This window comes from Seriola dumerili, unplaced genomic scaffold (assembly GCF_002260705.1).
Source record: "Seriola dumerili isolate Sdu_G_001 unplaced genomic scaffold, Sdu_1.0 BDQW01000331.1, whole genome shotgun sequence".
NCBI lineage: Eukaryota > Metazoa > Chordata > Actinopteri > Carangiformes > Carangidae > Seriola > Seriola dumerili.
This window is the reverse complement of record NW_019174586.1, coordinates 8679898-8705640: the sequence shown is the minus strand read 5'-3', so window position 1 is coordinate 8705640 and position 25743 is coordinate 8679898. Positions and strand designations below refer to the sequence as shown.

General features: G+C 40.4%; 3 protein-coding genes and 1 non-coding gene across 6 annotated transcripts in view; 3 read left to right on the top strand and 1 right to left on the bottom strand.

Moving 5' to 3' along the window:
* The first annotated feature begins 993 nt into the window (after nt 1-993).
* Nucleotides 994-6945, top strand: nkrf (NFKB repressing factor). Its single transcript, XM_022759932.1, has 3 exons — nt 994-1389; nt 1772-1896; nt 3203-6945. Exons 2-3 carry the CDS (start codon nt 1806-1808, stop codon nt 5476-5478), a joined length of 2367 nt encoding a protein of 788 aa, XP_022615653.1. The 5' UTR covers nt 994-1389; nt 1772-1805; the 3' UTR covers nt 5479-6945.
* ube2a (ubiquitin conjugating enzyme E2 A) lies at nt 6293-10672 on the bottom strand. Its single transcript, XM_022759933.1, has 6 exons — nt 10473-10672; nt 8677-8757; nt 8431-8456; nt 7782-7871; nt 7555-7643; nt 6293-7353 (listed from the first exon to the last, which is right to left on the bottom strand). Exons 1-6 carry the CDS (start codon nt 10514-10516, stop codon nt 7225-7227), a joined length of 459 nt encoding a protein of 152 aa, XP_022615654.1. The 5' UTR covers nt 10517-10672; the 3' UTR covers nt 6293-7224.
* Nucleotides 10673-11609: 937 nt separating this feature from the next.
* trnae-uuc lies at nt 11610-11681 on the top strand. The gene has a single exon. It is a non-coding gene; the product is annotated as a tRNA-Glu (tRNA).
* An 802-nt stretch (nt 11682-12483) lies between these two features.
* The window catches only part of LOC111232469 (ETS-related transcription factor Elf-1-like), a 38754-nt gene continuing 25494 nt past the window's right edge, over nt 12484-25743 (top strand). For 2 of the 3 annotated variants that reach the window (XM_022760007.1, XM_022760005.1), the window contains exon 1: nt 22837-23050. The gene's annotated coding sequence lies outside the window, so the exon portion shown is untranslated. Of the gene's footprint in view, nt 12684-22836; nt 23051-25743 lie in introns of those variants that run through there. The other variant, XM_022760006.1, reaches the window with a different exon arrangement.

The following is a 25743-nucleotide window of genomic DNA, read 5'->3' as shown; positions in this document are numbered from 1 at the left end:
AGACAGGAAATCTCGAGATGCATTATTTCTGGCCAAAATGGCACCTCGAATACGACCTTAGAGGAATAAAAGAGAGAAAGCTGACTATAATAAACAGGAAACATTTTTGAATGATGTGTTTGAATCCCTGATATTAATGAGAATTTACATTTTAAGTTTATTTTAAATTATGTGATTTCACCAAACTATTTGAGAATTATAACATGGTTTTATGACTTTTTTTTTTTAGGGGGTGTTAATTTTCTCTTGACCTACATCATGCTGTATAGTATCACTGTATAGTTATTGATTAAGCCACCAAACAGTATAAGTATTGGACCACTTACATTAAAATGTGGCTTACACTTAAATGTATGACAGCAACCCCAAACACACAGCCAGAGTCACAAAGAACAATCTTCAGAGACAAGAAAAACGAGGAGTCCTGCAACAGATGGTCTGGCCCACACACGGCCCTGATCTCAACAACATGGAGTCAGTCTGTGATCATATGTCAGAAGACACTGAGAGAGAAGAACAAGTTCTCCAAGATGCTTGGAACAACCTACCTACCAAGTATTTTGCAAAACTGCAAATGTACAGGAGAATTGGTGCTCTTTAAAAACCAGATAATAAGTATATTGCACTTTGTATGAAGTTGATTGATTAATAAAAATTATTTGAATGCATCCTCATTCTACACAACAACTAAAACTATTTTTACACAGTACTCAGGTAAAGCATCTGAACACTTCTTGGAAATGGAGCAAAAAATAAATAATACAGAATCACTATACGCAGATATACATACTGGCTGTAATAAATAGTACTTAATATCATAACTTTGTGCTGCTCTTATTGTGATGGTTGCTTTCCGTTTTATTGACACTGGTGATACGTACTGTAGCTCGACTGTCGTAGGACAATATTTTGCATATTGCTGCAGTAAGACGTGTGCTGTATGAGCAGTTTCGTTTGTAAACCACATGGGAACATTACACGCGTGAAGTGCACTGACAGCAGCCCGCTCAGCCTGAACTGTCCGGCGGCAAAGCATTCTGGGTCAGTGCGGTGGCAGCCGCCATGACTTTACTATAGCCGGACCAGAAAATGGATGCTTCCTGCTTCTTAGCTGAATAAGCATCTCTATCACTCAGGAGATTTGAACTAGCGGCCTCGGAAAGTCTCCTAAAAAGACACGAATCTGAATGTAAATTTTGTGTAAGAAGCTCAGTCTGATAGAAAACTGTATGAGCGGCTGTGGCTGCTGAAGTTAGCTAGAGGCTAGCTGGCTAATGCTAGCAGGCACCGGGCTAGCACAATAATAATAATACTCATAAAAATAAATGCACTGTCTCTTGCTCAGCTAAAAGACAGCGATATAAGTTGGACCAAAGGCTACACCCGAAGGTAAGAATATGGCACAGCTAAGTAAGGAGACATGTTGACAATTGTAATGTTTATCTTTATAAACGTGTTCGCCTATGAGAGATGGACCCCGTCGGCCTACTGCGTCACTCTGTCCAGGCTTTGTGTTGGCACAAAATGCAGCTGTTTCCCCAGCTGTTAACATGATATTTAGTAAATGTCTAGTAGTGTAATACACATAGTCCAGATACATAGTTTGTATTTCAGTCACAGCATGCTGCTGGCAGGGGGTGTTTGTTTTCTATGAAATGTTTTAGCCTCTATAGGCAGTAAGGAGTGTGAACTTATTATGTCCGGATGTTCGTGCTTGTATATTTCATCCATTCACTTAATACCTGATTTATATCTTTGGCCTCAATAACAGGTATGGCCTGGATTTGATTTGGACGGTGCTGGTGATGGCAGAAGGGACTGACACTGTCGAAATGCCCTCCTTTGACCCAAGTCCTAGTTCTGAAGCAAAAAAGAGACCTACTTCTTCTGATGGCAGTGAGTGTTGATCTGATCTCTCTACATCTTTATATCCAAATATGCCCAGAAATATTTTATGTCACATTTCTGAATCTGCTTAAACGTGAAGGTTTGCCAGGCTCACAAGCAGCAGCAGCAGCAGCAGTAATATGAGTTGAGAGGTTTAGTCAACAGTTTTCTCCAGTATAATTTGTGTAGCACATTGTGTGGTTTAGTGCAAATCACAAGACAAGACAATTCAAATGTATATTACTTTATTGCCATGTCAACACCGTTGATTGGAATTTTGCAGCTCTTACAACAGACAAGACAGAAATATTCCCAGATAAATGTAAATAGTAAGTCAATTTGAGACTAATGCACATTGGAAATGAAAATGATGAAAAGTAACAATAAAACCACATAAAAAGTTTCAAAAAATAATAATGATCATTTAAATATAATAAAATAAAATCAGATCAAATATGATGAGAGGGAATAGAACATTTTAAAATGATCAAATAAAATAAATAATGACCATAAATAAAGGTAAGGTTGGCAATATTGTATATTTTTGTTATTGTCAAGAAATCCCAAGAAGAAGAAACAAAATCACAAGTGTTTGTTTGTCTCTTCATACCTCCCGACTCCTTCATCCTGTCTGTGGCTCTCATACATACTGAAGATATAAATCTCTAAAAATGGGCCACAAATACAAACTTTGATTTTGATGTTATATAATGTCCTTGAATAATGGGGCACTGTTGTTTTTTGCAAGAGAGGAGAAATTTTAGCTGCAGATTTGGTGCTCTACTGAGTATTTACAGCAGCAGAAGGTTTTATGTGGGAATGACTTAAATTGAACTACAGTGCTAATGTTGATCATAATGAAGGAACAAGTCACCGAGTATATCCGTGTGGCTTGTTTTTGTGTCTCTAGTAGCTTTTGGACAACAGTGCAGGTCTATAACACACAGCAATATGACAATACAATACAGACTATCACCAGATCACTATCCTTCATAGGCTCAGATATGTATCACCTGACAGGATGGGATATAAATGTACATTCGCTTCCTCTATAATTGGGGATGACTGAGGAGGCAAGTGCTTTTTAGTCTATCAGTGCCCACTTTACAGTCTTTGATGTGCCTGCCTACTTAAGAAACAAGGCCATTAACTTATATCATAACATCCTGTTTGAAGAAATGACTGAAATCCCACTCTGAAACAAGTTTCATGGAACTTCTATCACATTGTCAATTGACTAATCTTTAAGTGCCATAAGTCAAATCAAACATCCTTTCAGGTTTTCTAACGGTTTACCTTTGTGATTTCCTTGTAGAAGACGAGCCCATGAGGAAAATGCCTGTGTCAAAATTTGGTTCCAGACCTCGGTTTGAGCCTGTTCACTTTGTCAGTGGTGGAAGCAGTGGAGGAACCGGCACTGATGAGAAGGAGAACGATAAGGAGCGCAGGAGGAGCGAGTCGTACGGTGTGAGACAGTGGGACTCTGAACACTCCTCCTACAGCAGCACCAGCAGAGCACAGGGCTCCTCCTCCCTGAGGCCCGCTTTTGACAGAGTGCCATCGTACAGTTCTGACTCTTGGGGTTCTCATAGAGATAGAGACCGGGACAGAGACAGAGAGTTTTCTTCGGGTAGTACTAGTGGCTTAGGTTATGGAGGACGTGGCTCCACTTCAAACTTCATGGCAAAAACACAGCAGGACTACACAGTCAAGTATGAAGGCCACACCTCTCGAAGTTCAGACTCTTATTCTCAGCCTCATAGGTACAATGGATATGGGGGAGCGAGCAGATCAGGAGGCTGGGATTCAGGACGTCAGGGTTTGGGGTACGGTTATCAGGACCGGCCATCATCAAGCAGGCCGTTCAGCAGAGTCTACAACAGCCCGGGCAGGAGCAGTCCTACCACGACTCAGTCGAGCTCTACATCGCAGCCTCTTCCAATATCTCAGTCAACATTAGATGATAAGCAAAGGCTGATTGCCAATGTAGCATCTGCATTGGCTGTTGCTTTTAGGGACCCTATGTTTATGACTGGAAGTGACTCGCCAAACTATAATTTCATGTTGAGCCGCAGCATTCAGGCCTGCAAGACCAACCCTGAGTATATTTACGTCAACCTGAAGGATATTCCTCAAGCTGACCTACCGAAGAACAGGAAAGTACCGACAGATGGTTATGCCTGTGAACTGAGATGTCAGGGTGTGTATCTTGCTACCGGATACTCTGGCAGTAAAAATGGAGCAAGGGACAGAGCCTCTGAGCAGGCTGTAAAACTCTTCCTGAAACCAGTCGAAGTTCGTGTCGTGCAGCGCAAATACAGACACTCAATAGTCAATGACATGGTTGTGTGCCAGATGCACAGCCCAACCCCGGCTTTTTTACCTGCGCTCCGCAACCCAGAGGATAAACCGACGCCCAGCTCTAAGGGCCAATACGAGCCTGACAAACGGAAGCACTGGACAGAGTTTGTGGTTATGGACAATGCTCATGACGCCATCTGCATACTCAACAACTCTGCGGCTTTTAATCGCATGAAGATAGACTACAAGTTTGACCTTCTCCCCAACAACAGTGCTTGGTTGTGCAGCGTCTTTCTGCAGGATGAGTTGGTGGCGCAGTCAACAGGCACTAAAAAGAGCTCAAAGCATGCGGCGGCTGAAGAGGCGGTGAGAAAACTTCGCATGAACCAGGCACAACGACAACAGCAGCAGCAGCAACAGCAGCAGCAGCAGCAGCAGCAATATCAACAGTCACAATACTCCAGAGGAAATAACCAGTCAGATTCTGGTGGACGCTTTGGGCAACAGAGTGGCAAAAAGAAGCATTTGAGCGAGTTGGTTATCTTGGAAAACTCTGACAATGCTATCTGTATCATTAATGACACGGCACAATTTAATAAAGTGACAGCGGATTACAAGTTCACCGTTCTGCCTGATCATCGCTGGAGGTGTGAAGTTTACTTAGAAGGACAGTATGTGGCTGCAGGAATTGGGCCCAAGAAAATAGTGAAGCACATTGCAGCAATGGAGGCTCTGGCCACCTTGAGACAGACGCAGGCTGTGGTCAAATCCAACCTCAGAAAGGAGGGTCACAGCGATGCCATATCCCGGTCCCAGATCCTGGCTCGCTCAGGTGAGGAGGCCACAAGACAGGAGATAAAGGAAGACAATATCGGAAACCAGCTGCTCCGCAAGATGGGCTGGAAGGGCGGCGGTCTGGGCCGAGACGGTGAAGGCATTGCAGAACCAATCAGAGTGAAGGAGCAGTTTTCTAGAGAAGGATTGGGTATGGACACGGACAAACCTGGAAATCAGCTCAGCAAGCGTGATATTGAGGACATCATTCGTAACTACGCCAGTTCAGACCGTCAGGATGACCTTCGCTTCTCCACTGACCTCACCAACGATGAACGCAAACAGATCCATCAGATATCTCAGAAATACGGTCTGCGAAGCAAGTCATACGGACAAGGACGGCAACGGTTCCTTGTTGTCAGTCGCAAAGTACACAAAGACCAGCTCATCGGTCAGCTTTTGCAGGAAGGACAGGTGGGACGATATGAGCTCGTGAAACCTCAGGCTTCTCACTAATTTGCATGCAAAGCAAAATGGGACAGAAAGGCAAAAAAATGTCATTGGCTTGGACTTCAGAGCAAATCACATTCAAGTGTAACTCCTGTTTATACTTGTGTGTGACAAATTTACAACACACGTTAACAAATGAGAATCTTTCAGGTATCACCTGTGGTTTCTGCATTCCTTTGCCATGAAATGTACTTTAGCTTTAGCAGGAGCTGTAGGATAAATAATTTAATGTCTTTTTTTTGTCTCCTGCCATTCCACGTCCTATTTGTTTCACATTTGCACAAGCTTGTGTTCTGTGCTTTGTGGTATCATGTCCAGATGATGCTCCAGTTATTTCATGAATTGAAAAAATGACTTAACAATGTTTTTGTCACCAAAATTATTTTTTTGTTTCGTGGCTATTTAAGGAACCAGGCAGAACATGCAGCTTTTCACTGCTCGTGAGTGAACACTGTAGACAGTTGACTCATGAAAGACAAGGATTAGAGGCATTTTTATCAAACTGTAGCTAGGTGCTCATACCAGTCTCACTGTAGTGATACATCTCTATTCAGAAATACCTGCAATGTTGTTTGCTCTTTCAACACCTGGGATCATTCTACAAGTACAAGCTGCATCCATGACGTGAAAACCTTCACATGGAAACTGTAAGCTGTGATCTTTGTTAAATGTCAGATGTGTTGGTTTGTGTGAGTACAGTTAACTTGTCTGCTTGTTTTCACAGCTGTAAAATCTGAATAAATTAAAACTGATCAACAGGCTGAACTTGGTTCAGATGGATATTTTTGTACTGCAAGTTTAAAAAAGAAACAAAGACAAATGATGTATATTTATTTTATTTACAAGAAAATGTACAGTTTGTTACATGGGTTACCAGTGCAAAGTTTTATAATCTGAAAAGAGACACCATCCTGTTTAAACAGTACAATCAGCTCATTATGAGAGCTGGTTTGTAAGATTGTAAAATAGCATAAAAATGTTCTCACACAGCCTTTAAATGTCAGCATTATGAAACTCTGTGCATGAAACAAAGTTAAGTGCCCAGAAAGGGTACTTAATGTCTTGTTTCAGTGTTGAAGAGGGACGTACATGTTCACCAATATCTAGAACATTTTTGAAATACAAGGCATGGGTTTACAAGTACAGTTGAGAGAAAGGCATCTGTTGAGTTGACAACTTGTTAGAGGGATGGATGCCAATGCCAGGTTTATTTTCAATCCCACTGAAAGGCTTTCAAAAGGCAGAAAGAAATAAAACCAAAAGGAGTGAGCCCACTGAAACAGGAGGAAAACACCCATGAACAGCTTTGTTTTTTTGTTTTTTTTTGTTGTAAATATTAACTGTTGTATCTACACAGCAAACCACGCAGCAAGCACATCTAATTAACTGTCACCAAATCATCCAGCCAGTTTAAAAAAACAGGTAGAAAAGTGACAACTGAGAGACCGGCCATTGCCTTTTTTTTTTTATTTTTTAAAAAAAAAAGGAAAGACTTGGGGCATGTAGCAAGTAACCCAGATATAACAAGGTACATTAACTTTTAACAAACATACGCTATTGCCCAACAATAGCATCCGGCAGGAGTGAATGCCACAACACAACAGCATACAAACTTAGCAACAATTATGGGACAAATATACTGAGAAGGATTTTAAGATGTGTATCTTTATTTCTGTGAGATCAGTTGTTTTCTTGATCGGTGGTTTCTTGATTCTGGGCTGGACACTGTTCATACTTGAACTTTAACAGGGGTCAACAGTCACGCCAACTCTGTTCAACAATAGCAGAAACCCTCTTCTCGTATTCCCGCTTGTTTTCCTGGTACAGCTGGGCTGCTTGGCTATTAGCTGGACTGTTTGGGTTTGGCTCATCCAGTAAAGACTTTAAATATACAACAGAGAATGTCGGTGGGGTCAGTTTCTAGTAGTTTTAGTACATAATACAGACATTTCAGAACTGGACAATCATCACATGTATAGATTACTTGGTTGTGGATGTTTTTCTTTGTCACTACAAAACGGACACTTCTTAATTTGCATTTGTACATGACGTGTTTATCTGCATAAAGGAGTATTAAATTACCTGTATTGAAGTTAAGATTGAAGACACATCATAGGTTGGACTCCAACGGTTCTGAAGTATATCTAAGCATATGCTGCCATCTGCATACACTGAAAGAGCATACAGAATATAAACCTTTTTTTAGACAGGTGATACAGAAAACAAGTACATATCCACATTTATCATTTTTAATTGCTGTAATTAATGTTGTTAGAGCAATTATCCACCCCAGGCAATGAAGTACATACCATTTGGATGAAACATTTTAGAGACAAATCGCACTGTTGGAGGTTTATTTGGATATTCCTCTGTGAATTCAATGGTAAGTTTGAAGGTTCCTAAAAGGGAGAAGTAATGGTATTGTATGAATTGAAATACATAACACTGCATTACAGTAATAAAGCCAAATAGAAAATGCCTGTATCAGTTTGTCTATCTGGTTGTTTTGGTGATGTTTTCAGTGGTGAGAAAGAGTGTGTCAACCCTTTGGAATGACCTGGTTTACTGCATTAATTGGTCATAAAATGTGATCTGATCCTCATCCAAGTCACAAAGGTAGACACCCACAATGTTCTTAAGCTAATATCACACAAGCAATTTAAATCTTATGTTCCTCTATTGAATTTGTTCAAAAGCACAGATTCCATCTGATCCATGTAGGAGACCTGGTCAGTAGTTGAATCAGGTGAAATCAAGTGAAAAACTCTCACCTGATACATTCTGATACAAAGCACCAGCTAAAGTCTATTCAACCAGATCCATTGCTACAATGCAACTTCCAAAAGCAAATGCTTTGAATCATTAATATTTGATGGATTAATGTGAGAGCAGGGTTTGAAAGACATATATTGCTGGAGGATACATATTTGGATGTAAAGTGCTATAGAGAGGACTTACCATCCTCAAAAGGTGTTCCCTCCGGTCTAAAAGACAGGAAATAGACAGGTCTTAGATCGACTAGCAAAAAGCTCATATGAACTTTTCATATACTTTAAAATACTCTGAGAACCTGTTGACATAAACTAGACTGTCCAAAGACAAGCAGTGAATACTTTTGCAAATTACATACTGTAAATACAAATCAGTTATTTATTAAAATATCTACACCCATCTGTCAGTGTTTAACAAATCCACTTAACTTACCCAAAAATGACAGCGTTCCATACCATGATATTATTTTCTGATGGGGCCCCACTAACTCCAGCTGGAGGATCCTCTTGCAGTCTAACAGATCCAGTAAAAGCAGAGTGGTATCACAAACAGAGCATTAAGTATAGAAATTAAACCCATTACACTACTAGACACAGTGTCATTCCCCTGTTATGTGGTCAACAGAGTAGGTAATCAATAATATCAAAAAGTAGGAGTAAAGCTTGTACACATGAGCAAACAGCAAAAGCCTGTTGATTATTAAACAGGAATGCAAACCCTAAGTTGTATGTCTAAGCATATTGCATATTTAACATTAGATATTTTTGAATGACAAACACTCTATCAGGACTTACAGCTACAGCTTATCTTGCAGACTTTATAAGACCTTTTCATACCATACAGAATGTAATTTAATACATGTTTTCATAGTCATGTGAAGGTATGAAGATGTAAATAAAAACCAGTGGGGATAACAAGGACTATAATAGTTTTGTTTATTATTTTGCTGACATTTATTATCACCTTTTTGGTCAGTACTTCCCAGCTACATATACATTTAACTCTTAAAAATGTATCAATTAAATCATAAAACACAACCTCAATTAACAGTCAAAAAACACATAAGTAATAAGCAATTAATAAGCTATTAAATCAAGTTTTGCTAAAATCACAGACAAAAACCTATATTTAAACTTTAGGCGGGCAAAATATTTAAGATCAATGAAATTTAAGACTAGTTTTGTATATTTTCTGATGCTTTTTACTTTTAAATACTCTTTAAGACTTTCCAAGACATGCAAATATCCTGTACACGTTATTAAATAGATAGATCTTGGATATCCACCTGGACTATTTGTTTTTGTAATCACAGATCAATCATACTGAAGCAATATTGTAAAGTGGTAAAATAATTAGCATTGTCTAATTTAGTGAAAATGAACGATGCCTTTATCTGCGTGGTCATTATAACTCCATTCCTAATGATTGTTTAGCAAAGTTTTGTCCATTAGTAACATTGCTAAAAAATACTATGATGGTTGAGTTTGACAGTGAGCCGCCAAGGATTAGGTTATGGACTCTGTGACCACCAGCACTGGTGAGCTCGAACATAGTGTGGATCAGGGATAAGAAACCATGTGCCACAGTTGACTTTGCTGAGTATCTGCAAGTTTTGAGTGACTGCATGGCAGATGGCTGCTTATCCTCAGGCTTAGACAGTGATATATCAAGGTCCGGGGATAGGAGATCCCTGGATCAGGGTGTATTTGGAAAGCTAACATCTACCGAAACGTTTCATCTGGCTGTGAAAGGCCATCTGGCCAATGACTTAAGCTACATCTTTAATCGCCACTTACACATACATCCCACAGAAATCATACATGAGCACAGCCATTAGCTGTTTCGTGGAATGCCCCGGCAGAAGTGATTATGTTAGATATAATAAACAGTTATAAACATAAAGAAGCCAGCAGTGAGCATAAGTTACACAACGTTTCGTTAATATTCCAGGCTGCCTTGCTTACGCTGGTGTCAGCGCCCAGTAATGTGAACAATTAGCGATACCTGTCAATAGCTTAGTAGTCATTAGCTAGTTAATACTACCCAAATTAGCAGTAAGTAAACTCGGCGATGATAAAATCACGAATATAATCCGCCAGTGTTTATATATCTGTGAATTTTTTTTGATTGTGCTGTAGTTTATATTGCCGTTTAGGCTAACGCTAACAAGCTAGCCTCAGGTTGGTAAGGTTGGCCACAGCCACTTCTGTTGTTTTCCTTTCGCTTACCGTTTAAAATCTCTCATTAAACGTCGTCTTGCTGGAGTTGACATCCTGTTTACACGCAAACCTAAATCCTTGGCATAAACGTCAGCGGCTCAAGTGTAGGGAAATGTGTTTTTTGACGACGTATTATTTCAACTCCTAGCTGGCTAGCTGACGATTGCTAGTTTGTCAAATATTTGGCTGCCTTTGCTAGTCTAAGGGTGCTACCACTTCCACTAGAAGGAGGGCATTAACGTCAAGTGACTCTAAATCAGTGAGCTGTATAGCCACATTAACACGGACTAACAGTATCACTGGGCGTGGTTTTGTCAAGAATATGTGTTTACTTCTGTAAACCAATTTAACGTTGATGTAAACCAAGCTAGAATATGTTTTATGTAGTTGACAAGACCCGGTCTCTACACTTGTATCATTCCAGCGAAAATTACGTCATGTGTTTAGCACCCATATTTAGTTTTTCTGTACACGTCAAATATTTTTGTGTTTTCAAGGTTTTATCCGTTTCTTCATCCTTAAATCCATTTTTATCTTTGCCTATTTATCGATAAATCCAATCTTTAGTTAGTTAATTACTTTTGGTAAAACCCGTGATTGCTAGTAATACAAGGTATTTATGGCTGACATCCTGATTTCAAGTTTACAGTAACATTAAAAGACCACTAGATGGTACCTACAACCCTATAGTAAATGAATATGCCACACCAGTTATGACATGGTCACCTTAAATCTATCTTGAAAGTACGGTTTTACCCCTTTTCATTTTATTAATAAATAATAGCAACAATAAACAAGAAAGCCATGGGTTGAGACAGAAATAATACATTTCAATGAAAGTATCACAGCGAACAAGAATATGAAATAAAATATTGAATAAAGCACATACATTTAACGTTTTACAAGCTTTCTTGTTTTGAGAGTACTGCATTAGACTGCATTAGTTATAGCTCGGTGTACTTAATAAGCTGAAAATAGAGTTTATATAACAAGAAGAACAACAGTAAAATAAAATTAATGTCTTAACATTTTCTTTATTCCTGTCAAACATTAGGGCATCAGAAGGGATATAAATTTGGAAATGCAGATGACAAATATAGTTACGATAATGAGATATAACGTGACTTTTTGAGAGTTTTAGCAACTTCCCATATGGTCTAGCGGTTAGGATTCCTGGTTTTCACCCAGGCGGCCCGGGTTCGACTCCCGGTATGGGAACTTCCTCTTTTGTCCAAAACTATAAACATCAACGACAATTAGTCTTTGATGTAGCAATACACTAAACATATATCATATTATCGCATCTGGTAGCACATAATTACCGCCAAAATGCCGTGTGTTTTAGCTGTCGGTTATTTGATACAGCTTTCACCAACATGCAGTCATAATTTCCAGGGAATCTACTGCAGACCCCGCCCTCCTAGGAGTTAACCTCAATTGCTCTCATCTCACCAGGGCTTGGACATTCCCGTAAGATTCCTATTCCCATTAAAATCTCCTACTAATCGTAGTCTCATGTTGTACAACAAACTCCATCGTGATCTTGCACAACGGACTTTCTTTTTTCTTCTCTTTGTCTGCAACTTCATTTGACTAGATCGTGTTGAGCTGTTTGTTTGCCGGTAAAGCCACACCTGTTACCGCGTGACGGTTTACTAAATATTAACCGTCAGCCACCCACTGTCGCTTAGATACCCAGATCGTTTAACAGTTTTTAATTTACTGTGCAAAATCCATTCAGCAACTGATGGTAGATTACACTGCTCACGTATGTACTTTTTAAGCAATGGGATATGACGCGGACACTAAACAACTTTTTTCATAACGTCTTTTAGTCCACCATTGTCCCTCCATGCTTATTGCTCAACACCAAACCCTGTCCTGAATCCTCTGGTCTTGCTTAGTACCACCAGGCTACAGCCAAACTTTGGTCCGGGCCAATCATTTCCCAGGAAAATGTGACTGCTAGGAATTCCCCACGCATCAGCCCCTGTCGGAGAAAACTGCAACCTAGTTGTCAGGAAGCACACGAAAGCAGCGGGAGGGGGAAGCGGACCGGCGACTGTGCGGTGATGATGATGTAGCTACAGCACCGTTTTGTCTCCAACTGGCACCGAGGATAATAATGTTTTTCTAACATCGCCGTGTTTCACGAGGACAGCCACTTACCGACTGTTTGAGTCCAGGAAATATGTTCTGCCGATGAAAACTGTTTACAGGGTAAGTCAACTGAGTGTTTTTAAAAGCATGTTTTAATACTTGTTACTTTCTTGTAACTATAACTTAACTTGTATCTTTATGTCTTGTAATTTCTAACATTTCTTTTGTGGTTATTTTAGGGTCTAAAAAATAAAAACAATTTTTTAGCTTCTTATCTGAAATAATAATGACTTTTAGCAGATGATACATTCATACTGAATATCCTACTAGAGGCCTTTCGTTGCACTTTGCCAGTATGACACACTTAGTTGTTAAAAGTAAGGTTAGTACTAATGCTACAACTTAAGAGGCATGACTCAACTCATATGATGTTAGCCGTAGCCGCTGGGATACACGCAGGCTTTGCTTTGCCTGCTACTCAGTAGATTATAGTGACTCCCCTTTGTGTCAGTCAACCGGCATGTGACTGCACTGATGGCGTGTGTGTGTGTGTGTGTGTGTGTGGGTGTGCGCGCTTGACAATTTGAACAGATCATATAGCAGACACAATTATACGAGGAATGCAATTGCAGTTTTCTGTAAGTAGCTGTGTTTAAGTGGATTCATTATAGCTCTAATGGTTGATATGAACAGAGAGCTTTCATTTTGTCATCCATTCTCAGAAATATGGTTTTGACCCCATGTCAGGGATGTTAGCTGTGGCACTGGCTCCAGGATTGTGTTTACAAAATGTCTATGTACTGTATAACTGACCACTGAGAACAATATATTTCTTTTTGGTACATCTTCTGCCTCAGACTAGAGTTAATTGGTATCAAAACTCAAATGACTGGTCTACTAACCCATTAATCAATCCATAGAAAATGTATTGCAACAATTTTGATAATGTAATGGAATCATTGGTAAGCAAAAATACCAAAAAATGGATTATCGTTTGGTTTTTGGTCATTGGTTGAATGAAACAAGCTACTATTTAAATACATAAACTTGGGCTCTCGGAAACTGTGAACTGTGAGAAAATAAGTTGCAGACTTAGATGATCTGTCTCCACAGTGTATCCACCTACTCCACTGAAGCAGCCTCAGACTGAGAATATCCACTAAAATAGAAGAGAGCTGCTTTGGGCACGAATCTCAAATCCTCATTGGGATCTCTCTGATGAATAAATATGAATGAATGTTTACTGCTTTTCTCAATTTCTACAAATATATGTTTGTCATGTTTGACAGAATAGTGTTTTTATTGTTGATCAAACCAATTCTGTGGCAAGTCTAAATGTTTGCCAGATGTTTACATTTTTGGTCTGAGATGCTTGTATCATGGGACAGACAAACACAATCTCATTGGTCGACTGCAGTAGCTCCCTTCAGAGGAGGCGGCCGTGACGCAGAGGGAAAGGGAGAGTTACGAGCTTTGAGCTTGTCAGACCAGCTGGACCCACCAACCCTTCACCCACCCTCTCTCCCCTCCCCTTCAGTCTTCCCATGGTGGGAACACTGTCAGAGGCTTGTGGATAATTGGAAACTTCAATCCACTGAAAGCAATTATTCAGAACAAGACTTTCCAAATATACTCCAGTGTGGAGTCGTCTTGTTTGTTTCAAGCATGTGCCATTGCTTTAGAGACCTCATCCTGCCATGCTTCTGCCCACACATTCAGCCTCTCTGTTGCCCTTTTCCTCTCTGCTTTGATAGCTTTAATGTTGCACAGGCTTTGAGTGATATGGTCAATTGTGCTTGCGTGTGCATGTGTGTGTGTGTGTGCGCTCTGCAGACAGTGTGGTTGAGGCTAAAGCAGTTCCCGGTAGCCTTCTCATCCTGTGACAGTGATGTCACTATCACCAGTCTGAGCAGCTGAGGAGTGTGATGATGACCACGAACAACAATGGAGAGCTGTTCTGTGATCCCTTTAGTAATGACGAGCTCCTCAGACATTAGACACTTCTTCTTCTTGTCCAAGATGTACCCGCCTGCCTTAATGGGCTGCTGAATATTGATTTGGCTACACAAAAAGAAGAACTGAGCTTTTATCCTATTTAGAAAGCAGCACTCCAGTTTCACAAAAGCTTTCAGAGTGGCCTGGAAAGAGAAAGGGAATCCAGCGGTTTACATCCCTGCAACAGCGATATCAGAGCTAATATGATGTTGTTTTACCCAGAGCTTTAATGTTAAGTGCCCACACGTGCACCTACAAGTAAAGTTTACCTGCTTACTAACTCCTGCAAGCTTAAAAAGAGTGTGATGACATCTTTACATCAAGGTCCTTTCTTCCTAGGTGTAAATTAACATGATTTGGTGCTGACGAAATAACCACAAGATGGCAATGTTCATATGCTTTGACTAAACAAACAATCATATGAGATGGCTGAAACCTGAAATGACTTGCATAAATGCAGGAACCGACTTGTGAAAAGAGAAATAGAACTGTTGAACTTCCCCTTTTTTACATGTAGAAAAGTACCCAGTGTTGGCCTGTTTTCTGTTGAGGGCTTGCAGGGGAACTGCTGTTTGCAAAGTTCCTTAATTGTACGCTGCTGGTCCACCACCCCAGGCTTTCGACACCTGAATATCACCTTGTCAGACATGTTTGATTGCTAGGCAGCAGCGGCAGTAAACCGCTGCCACTGGACATGACGTCAGAGAGAAAGGCGAGATGAGGGAAATTCCACCTGTAACCTCATTCTTCTCTCATGCTGCCTGTCTCACAAGCATGTGACTTGGACGGGCCGTTATGGCTTAGTTCTCCATGAATCTGTGTGTTGTCATGATGTGATCCAGTGTTTAAACTGTCAAACTATGTTTAGCATGTAAATTAGAACAACTTGACTTGAGTTAGTTAGTTATGAAATCAGTCCATTCAGGATGTGGGCAGTAAACTCTGATATGAACTATGCAAACAAACAAAAATTGCTAGTCTGATGCATCATCGTAATACTGTCTTCAAAGATTAATTTATTCAGGAATCATGAAATTACAAAATGAGGCGATAATAAAGACTTTGTGTTGATAATCAAGCAAGAATAGACCATATTCAAATAGAAGTTTCACAGTTTTACCTACAGGAATAGCTCAACCTTTTGGGAAATGCTTATTTGATTTCTTGTAGAGAGTTAGACAAGAAGATCGATTCCACCCGCATCCCTGTACGTTAAATATGAAGCTACAGTCAGCAGCTGTTTAGCTTAGCTTAGCATAAAGACTGGAAACAGGGGGAAACAGCTAGCCTGTCCAAAGGTAACAATTTCTGCCTGTAAATCCACAAATTGTTGTGCTTACACTTTAGTGTTTGGATTAATCAATCAACATGTAACATGTAAATGAGCTTTATAGATACTGACAAACTGTTTTTTTTACCATTTGGACAGAGCCAAGCTAACTGCCCCCCCCCCCCGTTTCCAGCCTTTATGCCATGCTAAGCTAGCTCTGGGCTAAAATGTGAGCGTTTAACCAAAATATCAAGCTGTTTCTTTAAACAAAAGATTTAAATAACACCTCACATTATTTCATACTCATGAAAAAGATGAAATCCCTCATATCATGGTATAATATTTGGCCTGCATCACACACACAGTCAGCCTCAGCATATGAATTTGTCTGCAGGAAGAAGTACTCCAGGATGAATCAGAGTATTTAGTGTTCATTCTGGCAGCATGTTGACATCAGAAGATTAGTTAACCACATTACTTAGACATTTTTATGGTGCCCACTGAGGTCCATGTAAGCACATAGTGTAGTAAGCTGTAGCACTGATGTATCTGTAATTATATTAAGGGGTGGCTTGGTTTGTAATGTTCCTCTTACTGTACTTTGGCCACACGAAATAGTTCCTCACAAAAATAGAAACTGGCTTTGTCTGCAACTTTGGTGCATAATGATATGTCACCCTGTCATTTTTTATGTCTCTTAGAGCTAATGAGGTAGTAGTTAGTGTCTTTCATGAAGCAGCTCAGCCAGTGTTGCTTGGATTCAAACAGTGAGCTTTGGCAGAAGACGCAAAGTGATCTTTCCTTATTTTACTTTAAACAAATGTGACTAATTTAAGCAAAGACACAGTTGACAGAATTTGCAGTGAGCTCTGGAAAGCTGATCACATCTGCTGACAGGCAGTTGTCTGTCTTTACCATCAGTACATTTTGTCTTTTTTTTTTCTTACGGGTTAATTTCAACATGACAGGCAGCCCTCCGGCTTGCTGAATTATTTAACTGCATGGAGCCAATGGGTATTATAATCTAGGCCCTGAGTGACAGAGCAATATGCTCTAAGGGCCTCATGGCATTTTATTAATAATGAGCTACCAATAAACTAGGGCTCTCGGGTTAAAAACTGCTGGCTGTTGGCGATTACTGGAGCAGACGTGCTCATTTTTGGCCCTGAATTAGCTGATGTGACACAGATTGGCATTTCAAGACCTCAGTGATTGTTCATTATAAGACGTCTGCCTGAGAAACAACAGTAATGTGGTCAGTGATTTGATGTTGCAACGAGATCCTTCCTGCTGGTATCTGACTGCAGGTAGCTAAAATAGCCCACAGAGGTGTGATGTGGGTGATCTGGATGGTTGGCCTGTTCTGTGTATTTAATATTTAATGAGTTGCAGTCTGTATGGAGCTTGGGCAGCAGTACACCTATTGCTACTACTCCAGCTAGTCCCTACTTATCAAAAATGACTGTATGTTGTATTATAAACTAAAAGAATGGTTTGACATTTTGGGAAAAACGCTTTGCAATTTGCTTTTTAGCTGAGGGTTAGATGACAAGATTGATACAATTTTCATATCATGTCTTTTAAATAACAAGTTAGATGCAGGAGCCTGTTAGCTTTTCATACACTAGGTTTGATAACGGCTATGTTGTGATAACGGCTATGATACACCTGACACTTGACACTAAAATGCATCTTTGTCACCAAAAAAAAAAGGCTCACCTGGGGCACAGAGCATGAAAGGTGGATTTGGTCATTTTCTGTGGAGTTTAATTCTACTGCCTCCTGTCTCAAATGTTCTCAAAGGATACAGCCTCAAGCAGCGTTATGTTGCTAAATTAATGATGGAGAGGAGAGGTAAAGACTGTTTAGTTGTCCAGCTTTGGCGTATATAGGTAAAAATTCTTGTTTTATTTCTATCAAATTTTTTAAACGGCCTCCCAAGGAAAATGTTTGCTTGCTGTAATGAACCAGCTCAAATTCAGAGAAAGAGAGAGAGAGAGAAAGAGAGAGGGAGAGAACTGATTTCTCCAGCCTTCACGGCTCTATTCTCCTGACATAACTCTACCGCTGTAGCCGCTTCCCAATTCAGGGGCCGTATCCTTCGGAGGACGTGGCCTTCGTAGACTGTCGTAGACCGCAAAGACCGATCCAAAATGAGACGGTCTGGCCGATGGAGGATTTCTGCTTTGCATCCCCAGCTGTGCCCGCCCTTACCGACACGTCACAAAGCGCAGCTCCTGTCGCCTTAGCAACCTTGACATCACTTAACTTTTTTTTTTTTTTTTTTGACAGAAACTTGAGGTTTTAAGACCCCTTGGTTTTTTGACAGTTGTTCATCGCTGTTAAGCTGAACTGAAACCCAATTCTTACATTTAAAAATGAAGGATCCGCCCGTTGGAGCCTTTTGTGTCCAGGAAAAGAAGGCTGCATCTCTCGGCCGCCTTGGAAATGGGACAGCCTAGTTGCGCCACTGTGATGCAATCGGTCTTCAAATGCAACCTCTGTGGGGTGCAGCCCCTGAATTGGGACACAGCTTCTGACAGCCTCCTAAACAGGAAGAAGAAAAAAATGCACAAGGAGCCACAAGCAGTGTGGGAGGGGTCGTCACAGTGTGTGACATCCCTCGTTTATAGTATCTCTCCAGGAAGTCATTTGCTTGCACATGGTTTGTGTCACATATAAGTTTGAGTTAAGTCAGGTAAACTGAACACCACATGACCACTGTCTGCTACAGGACTGTGGTCTGTGCATCATTCTCTGCTCAAAGGTGCCAATGAATCACTCACACAGAGTGGGCTGAGCTGTTGCACCCCGAAAGCATTGTCTGTATAGCTGTACACCTACACAGCTCTTTGTTGGATTGTTATATCTATAGTCATACACAGTCAGCACAGTGAATCACATTACATCCCGGCTCAGCTCAGGGATGGTCACTGTCCGAGAATGATAATGTTTTCATGGCGCTATGAGCTGTCAGCTTATTCAACAAACTAAATTCTTGCAAAAGAAAGTCCGATCTCTACCAGCTGGCATGTGCTTAAAACAAAATAACTGTTATATTTGCATATCACCATGGCTGCCTTCAGCCTTTCACAATCAATCCACACCCGACACCTGTTAATTAAAATGCCTTGCTGCCCTCTTATTTACCTCAGTCAGTGTCTCCTGTGGGGTGCACTTCTGTCCTCTTAACTGGAGTCTCATCTGACGGCGTCAGCTGAAAGTTCCCTGCTCTGTAGTTGAGCGGCTACAGCAGCCATCAGATGACCTCTGAGCAACTCAAATAATTCTGTGTGTCCTCCAAAGGCTCCCATATCTCATCCTGTCAAGGATTGTTTTAAAGTGTTTCTCAGACTTTATGAGTCCTCAGTCCTCCAGCATAATTCTTTACTGACTGAATTTGAACTTGAAGGCCTTGCATTTCTTAGTGGAGTGGTTTGCTAGTACAAATTTGTAGGGCATGCCTTGATAAAATGTGTCTTTGAAGTGGGAAACAAAGTGAAAGCAAAGTATTTAAAGTGGTGAGCACAGGTCTTATTTGAGGGCTACATTTGACTAAACTAAGCATACAGGCTTGGATAATATCATGTCTGTAGTAATGTGAATAACTGAACTATTTTCAGATGAATAAGATTACCCGTGCATATCTTGATTTATAATAGTGTTAATATGTGAATCTAGCAGCTCAAGATGACATTGGCTTTTGCCTAGACAAGCAATAACATTCACATCATGCTGATCTAGTGTCCTTCCTTCGGGTTGGAGGGAATTCACCGACACAAGGCTCAACCACACCTGCTTCTTAGTGCAAAGTGTTGCTGTGCTCTGCCCTTTAATGGGGGCATACCACAGAAAATGGGGTCTTTGAGTCCTGCATCTGTCGTGGTTGGCTTCTGTTCTGCAGAATTAGCACAAGAACGTAACCAGTGACCCTTTTTTTATTCTTAGCCTGCAAAGGAAAGGTGTGTCCTTTTAGTTAGTCTGCAGGGTCACATGGCTCTGCACTGATCACACATCAAGGCGTTTTTTTTTTTTTTTTTTGCTCTAGTTAATACGCCGCAAGTATAGGAATAAAGCAAGAACACAATGCATTGTGTGACACAGGCCTTTTGTGTATTTGAACTGTGGGACGAATTTAATTTGATCCCCCTGACATGTCTTGAAGCAACAGCAATTTAAACATCTCCACTTTTATTGGTTCGTGGATGCGTGTGGATGTAATTTCTTTTGCAAATCTGGGTGAGTCTATTGCATGTCTTTTGATCCTGGGAAAGGAACCCCTCGTCTCTTGCTCCACCTGAGGCTTCCCCCATTTTTTTTTGTGGTTTTTCTTCTTATTTGAATTGAGAGATAACTTGATAACTGTTTTTGACAGAAAAGGTTCAGCATTGTGTGTTTCAGACCTTAAACAGTACATAGTTAATAGGATTGCAATCTATCTTTTTCCACCATTAATTATCTGACATTTACTTAATCAAAGGATAATGAAAGTTTATGAAGTGCCTGAAATAATGACAAACACTCATCACAAGTTTCCAGAGCTCAAACTAATGTCATAAGATTTCTTACAGATTCATTTCAGAATTAAATTAAATTCCTTTTTTTGAGTCATGCCATCCATTGAAATGTATCCAGCTCATCAGACTGAAGACTGATACTGTATTTTTAGATGGTTGCAAAAGCTTGTTTGACACATTGACTTTATTCTGAGATACTAAAATACTGTAATACACAGTGTTGACTTGGATGTATTTTACCCGTATGATTAGGATGAATATTCAGCTGGCAATCTCTATCTGCACACTGCAGATAGAGAATCTCTGTCCTGCTCAGTGAGACGCTAACAGGACGTGTTACCTACGTATGCATGTTGCTGTAGTTCCTCTAGCTCTGTCCTTGTAGCTCCTCTAATCAAAAAAACTACAAAGTCAATGCTCTCGCTGACTCTGAAGATACTAGCACATGGTGGAATAAATGTGATCTGTATTCATTGAAAGAGTCAAGAGCTGTTTGGATGCCAGCCATTTTAAAGACTTTGTGTTTGTTAAATAGTTCTTGTACACAGCTGATTACCCGCAATTAATAGATCACTGGAACGTGGCACCATTTCATTGCAGTTTTCTCTTAGTTTCAACTTTGTAGAGATTATGCTGAATTTGTGCTTCAGGAATTTAAAAGCATGCAGTCAAAGTTTAGTGCTGCAGCTTTCAAACATTTCCTCAGTGTACTACAAACATTTCCTTTCCTTTGATTGCTTTTTTTGTTTGGGAGTAGATAATCTGTGTGAGAATGTGAATGGAATTTCAATTTCAAGATCGAGAAGATCTGGAAATAGGCTAAACTAAAGGCCAAGATAAAAAAAGCACCCGGTGACTGTAGCAACATCTTGGCAGCACAAGCCTTTTGCTTCTCATTCATTCATCTGTTAAATTGATGTAACACATCCCTAATGTTGATGGGAATATTAAAATTTGTGCAGCTCTCCTTTAGGCCTCAGATACTTCAGAGATTCAAATGATCTGTAAGGCTTACATAAGTGGAGTAACATAGGAATTAAATTTGCTTGTGCACATGCATGTGTGTGTTTTCGTATGTTTACATAGTTGTCCTGGATTTAGTAGCACTGCAGTGCATTAGCCTTAAGAGTTTATATCACAAGAAGTGGACAGTTTCCACCAAGGCTTCGGGGTTGTGGACAGTATTTCCAAAGGCGGTGATAAATGGAGCTTGTTTGGTGTAACTTTCCCTCAAAGCAAGGCTATCAATTTGCTCTGAAGCAAGCAGCTGCTTTCGACTGAACTGTACTGAACCAAGGCCAGGAAGAATTAATGTGATGATGAGAGCCCTCAGTGGAGATTGAGAGGGTGATTTGGGGAACCGTGACAAACAGACCCTGCTGCAGTTGCAATTGAGTTTAATGGGTTCATTTTTTAAAATTATCAGTCTGCAAGTCCTGTACCATTGTCCCTAATTCCCTTTTAAAACACATTTTATTTAAACATTTGACTTTTGCTTCTGTATGTAGGTTTTCAGTGGAAAACATGTATAAATTGATGCACAGACAACAGTGTGAAGACAGAGAGCTCAACACTCACCACAGACCACCACTTCCTGTTTGCTTGAGTATCATTTCTGATAAAAGTTCTTATCAAGTCTCATCTATATCTACCTACAGTGAACTTAACAAGGTAAAAATGATGTGTGTCGCCTACTGAGCTGATCTGTGCACATTTTCAACACCTCATTGTCAAATTTCAGACATAAATGCTCAGTTACTTGAGTTAAACTTGGCATGTGATGATTATTCTCAACAGGAGCTTTCCCATGATCATGATCACTGAATCATGGAGGGGGGGGAGAGAAAGAGATTTTTTGGGCTTCTGTGGTGAAGCACTTGCTCATATCTAAACACTTTTGACTTCATAGTTTCATTTCTTTCTGCCTCCCACCGGTGGAAGTTGTTTTATGGGGCTTTCTGAGGCAGGGAGAACAACTCCCCCACAAGTCAGCAGCTTAACTGGCTCACCGACACGGCTAATAGACTCACAATTCATTGTAAATGTTTTAATGGGGCACAAAGAGATGTGAACTTTACTTCTGAGCTGCCACAAAGACTTTAATCACCTTGCCTGGCCCATATTGTGTGGGCAAAGTCTAAAGTGAGTGCATACCTGTCCAACTGTTTACTTACACCTCCAGCACTCCTCAGCCTCTGCAGGAGAAACCCGTCCATCGTCTTTCATGCTGTTTAAGGTGTGGCCCTCTGGTTGGATCGCTCTGTTCTCCCCTCCCCCGCTGCAGCCCTGTCCAATCCCTGCCACAGTAGAACTCACCTGAAAGGCTTTGCATTCAGGGCCAATGCTCATTGCTGATTGGCCAGGTGAAAGCACTCTGCCTCAGGGCTCCCTTACCAATGGCGACAGTGCTGCGTGACTCATAGGGAGAGGACAAGTTGCTTCACTACACTTCTCCTTTTTCTGTTTCAAACAGCAGCCATTGCATTGTCTTTTTTTCCCCCCTCCTCTTCAGTTTTGTTTTGTCGTTGTGAGAAAGTCGTGTGCGGCTGGCCAGTGGTCCACACCTTCAGACAGCCTTATCCTTGGATTATTCTTTGTTTCACCTTTTTGTTGTTTATTTTTCTCTTGATTTTCATTGGTTACGAAGATCGACACTTGTTCGGTTGCTATTATGGACCTTGTCACCCGAATCCTGTGTCTTTGAGGTTAGTGATGACTAGTTTTCTTCCTCCTCTTCACACTTTACAATATAATTAGTACTTTTTATTTGGGAGTTGTATCTGTAAGTGGACAGGCAGCTCCGTAGTTAAGTTGACATAATGCGCACCTTTGGCTTAGTCGAAGCATTTTCATTAGCACTCTTTGACATACTGAGGTTCTGTTACGGGAGTTTGAACATGTCATGCAAGTTCAATTGATATGCAGGTATTTGTCTTTTCCCCTAGCTAACTTCTCCCAAACCTACTTGTGTATCAGATGTTCAACAAATCAGCCAGTATTCATAATAATATGATTACAGGAGTTTTTATGTGAAGTTGCACATAGAAAAATGTTTTTTATTTTTTTTTATTCTTTTTATGGCTTATGCCTTGTGAGATCAAGTAATAGGTTTGAGATCTTGTGTTTCTCATTTTAAAATTTAATCAGAATTTTGTTTTTTTGCTGAGATGTCTGTTGCTTTTCTTTTATTGCAATATTGAATTATTGCCTTATATGGTGTGTTAAAGCAAGGGCGGGAACAGTGTTTTGCAACCCCCTTGACCAAGCCCACATGTATTTTTCTTGGTGTAGTAATCAGTAAATAGACATCATGTCAGTTTTGATTCATGATTCCTTTTCAGACTAGAAATCTTGTAATGTAGAGGCCCAGAAGGCCTTCATTTCAATTCACTGGGAAGTTTGAACACCGGATTTAGCTTCCTCTTTCATGCCTGTGTAAGCTGACCTTCTCTAACGTCTACTTTCCCCCCCATCAACCGGTTAAATGATTCTTCTCAGTGCTGTTCAGTACGTGTTTCTAAAAGTTGCTCAGTGCAGCAGAGATAAAAGCACGCTTCCTGTTTCATCAGAAATCTACCCTGAACTTTGTTGGCCACAGAAGACATGTGCACATACTGTTTCACAGAATGAACAGGAGGATAGTTTAAGCAACATTTACATTTCACACCCATGCTGCTTCAGCATACACCGCAGAGCTTTTTAGATATCCTAGAAAAGCCCTGAACCAGTGCAGGCTGCACATTTTCATCCAATTTTGGTCAGACTTTTTTATGCAGTTATATGCAAAATACCTAAGCCTGTGATTGTTTCATCGGCTTGGCATTCAGAATTGATTTTGTTGATGTAATGTCTGACGTAATTTTCAGTTGGGGCCTAAGAGAAGGCAACTGAGAACAGATTATTTCAGAGATAGCAAATAGATATCTCTACAGTAAACCTGATCAGTAACTGAACTATAATTAGGTGTGGATCAATCGACCTTGCACTGGAAGAGCGAATTAATTGTCTTTCTATATTTGTATTGAACACCTGCTGTAGCGTCAGCACATGACTTAGTGAGTGAATGGCTCTGTTGCGTTGAGTTTAGGTTTGACCAAACTTTTTCATTACGCTTTATGCCCACCCTGATTTGGATTGTAAATGAGGCCTCGATGCCTCAGAGGATGGACTCATATAGTAGCTTCTGTTTACTGAAGCCCTGTGCGTGTCTCATTCAGAGAACACAGAGGCTGGTGTGGAGAAGAGGGGGGTGGGGGGGCGGGCGAGTGGGCTGGACAGTAGTGTCAGGTTGGCTCCTCTTTCAATACAAAGTCAACAAGTCTTAACCTGTAATTAGATCATTAGGCTTGGGCAAGATGACGGAGGCGTTGCAACAAGAAGGAGTAGGAGGCGAGGTGGAGTTTATTACTAGAGCCCCAGCGCGCTGAGATATGTAAAAATGGATGATTTATTCATTTTCATATTACAGAGTCAACTTTGTGTGGTCAGGTAAAAACACTTTTAACTGGAATGGAATAAACGTGGAGGCAGCTTCAGTTTCACGTGGTCAGATACAAACTGTTCATTATCACAAAAAGGATCAAAAGTATTTCTTTCTTTCTATACATATCTACATTTCTGTTGGCAGCAACAAGGCAAATATGGTGCATTTGTGCAGACTTACTATTTTACTGATAGAAAGACAGTGGCATAAACAAGCTTTAACTCACCCTGTTTGGACATAATATGAAAACCAAGTGGGGAAATAGTTGGTTTTAAGTTAGAACTGATATTTTGTTGGAAGAATTATTTCTTTCTCTTTAAGCAGATTTTTGTGAACAAATGAAATATCAGCTTGATCATTCACCATTTCTGATTAATGGTCCCATTTATTGAAAGGGATGCGGGAAACCAATTGACTCATAGTGAATAAGTAGATAAACATCTTGTTTGCCCACGGTCGTTATCTTTTAATACACCTGGCTGGAAAATATTAATATGAGAAAGCAGAGTCAGAGCTTCTGTCCTGTTTTGATGGTTTTCTTGGCTGTATTATATTACTCATGGATGGATGGATTTGCATCATGTTTCCATGTCAGTTTCTCCATTTCTTCTTTGCCATTTTAATTTCCATAGCACTCTCTATTTCTGGAGTGGATGGAGGCTTAAAGGTTGGAGAAGTACGCTTGTGACGGGAAGCCTGAGCTCCTGTGACCAGCTGGGAAAATCTGGGTGGGGAAAGTTAATGTGTAACACTCTCCTCCGTCTTAACGGCTACCGTCGCACTGTACTGTATCTCCAGGTGCTCCAAGACATAGCTTTACTCAGCAGGTCAAAGCCACTTGGGTATCTGTGTCCATATGCTGCAGGTACACTCAGGAAAACCCTCCCTTGATAAATAAAGTTAAATAGATTGAGC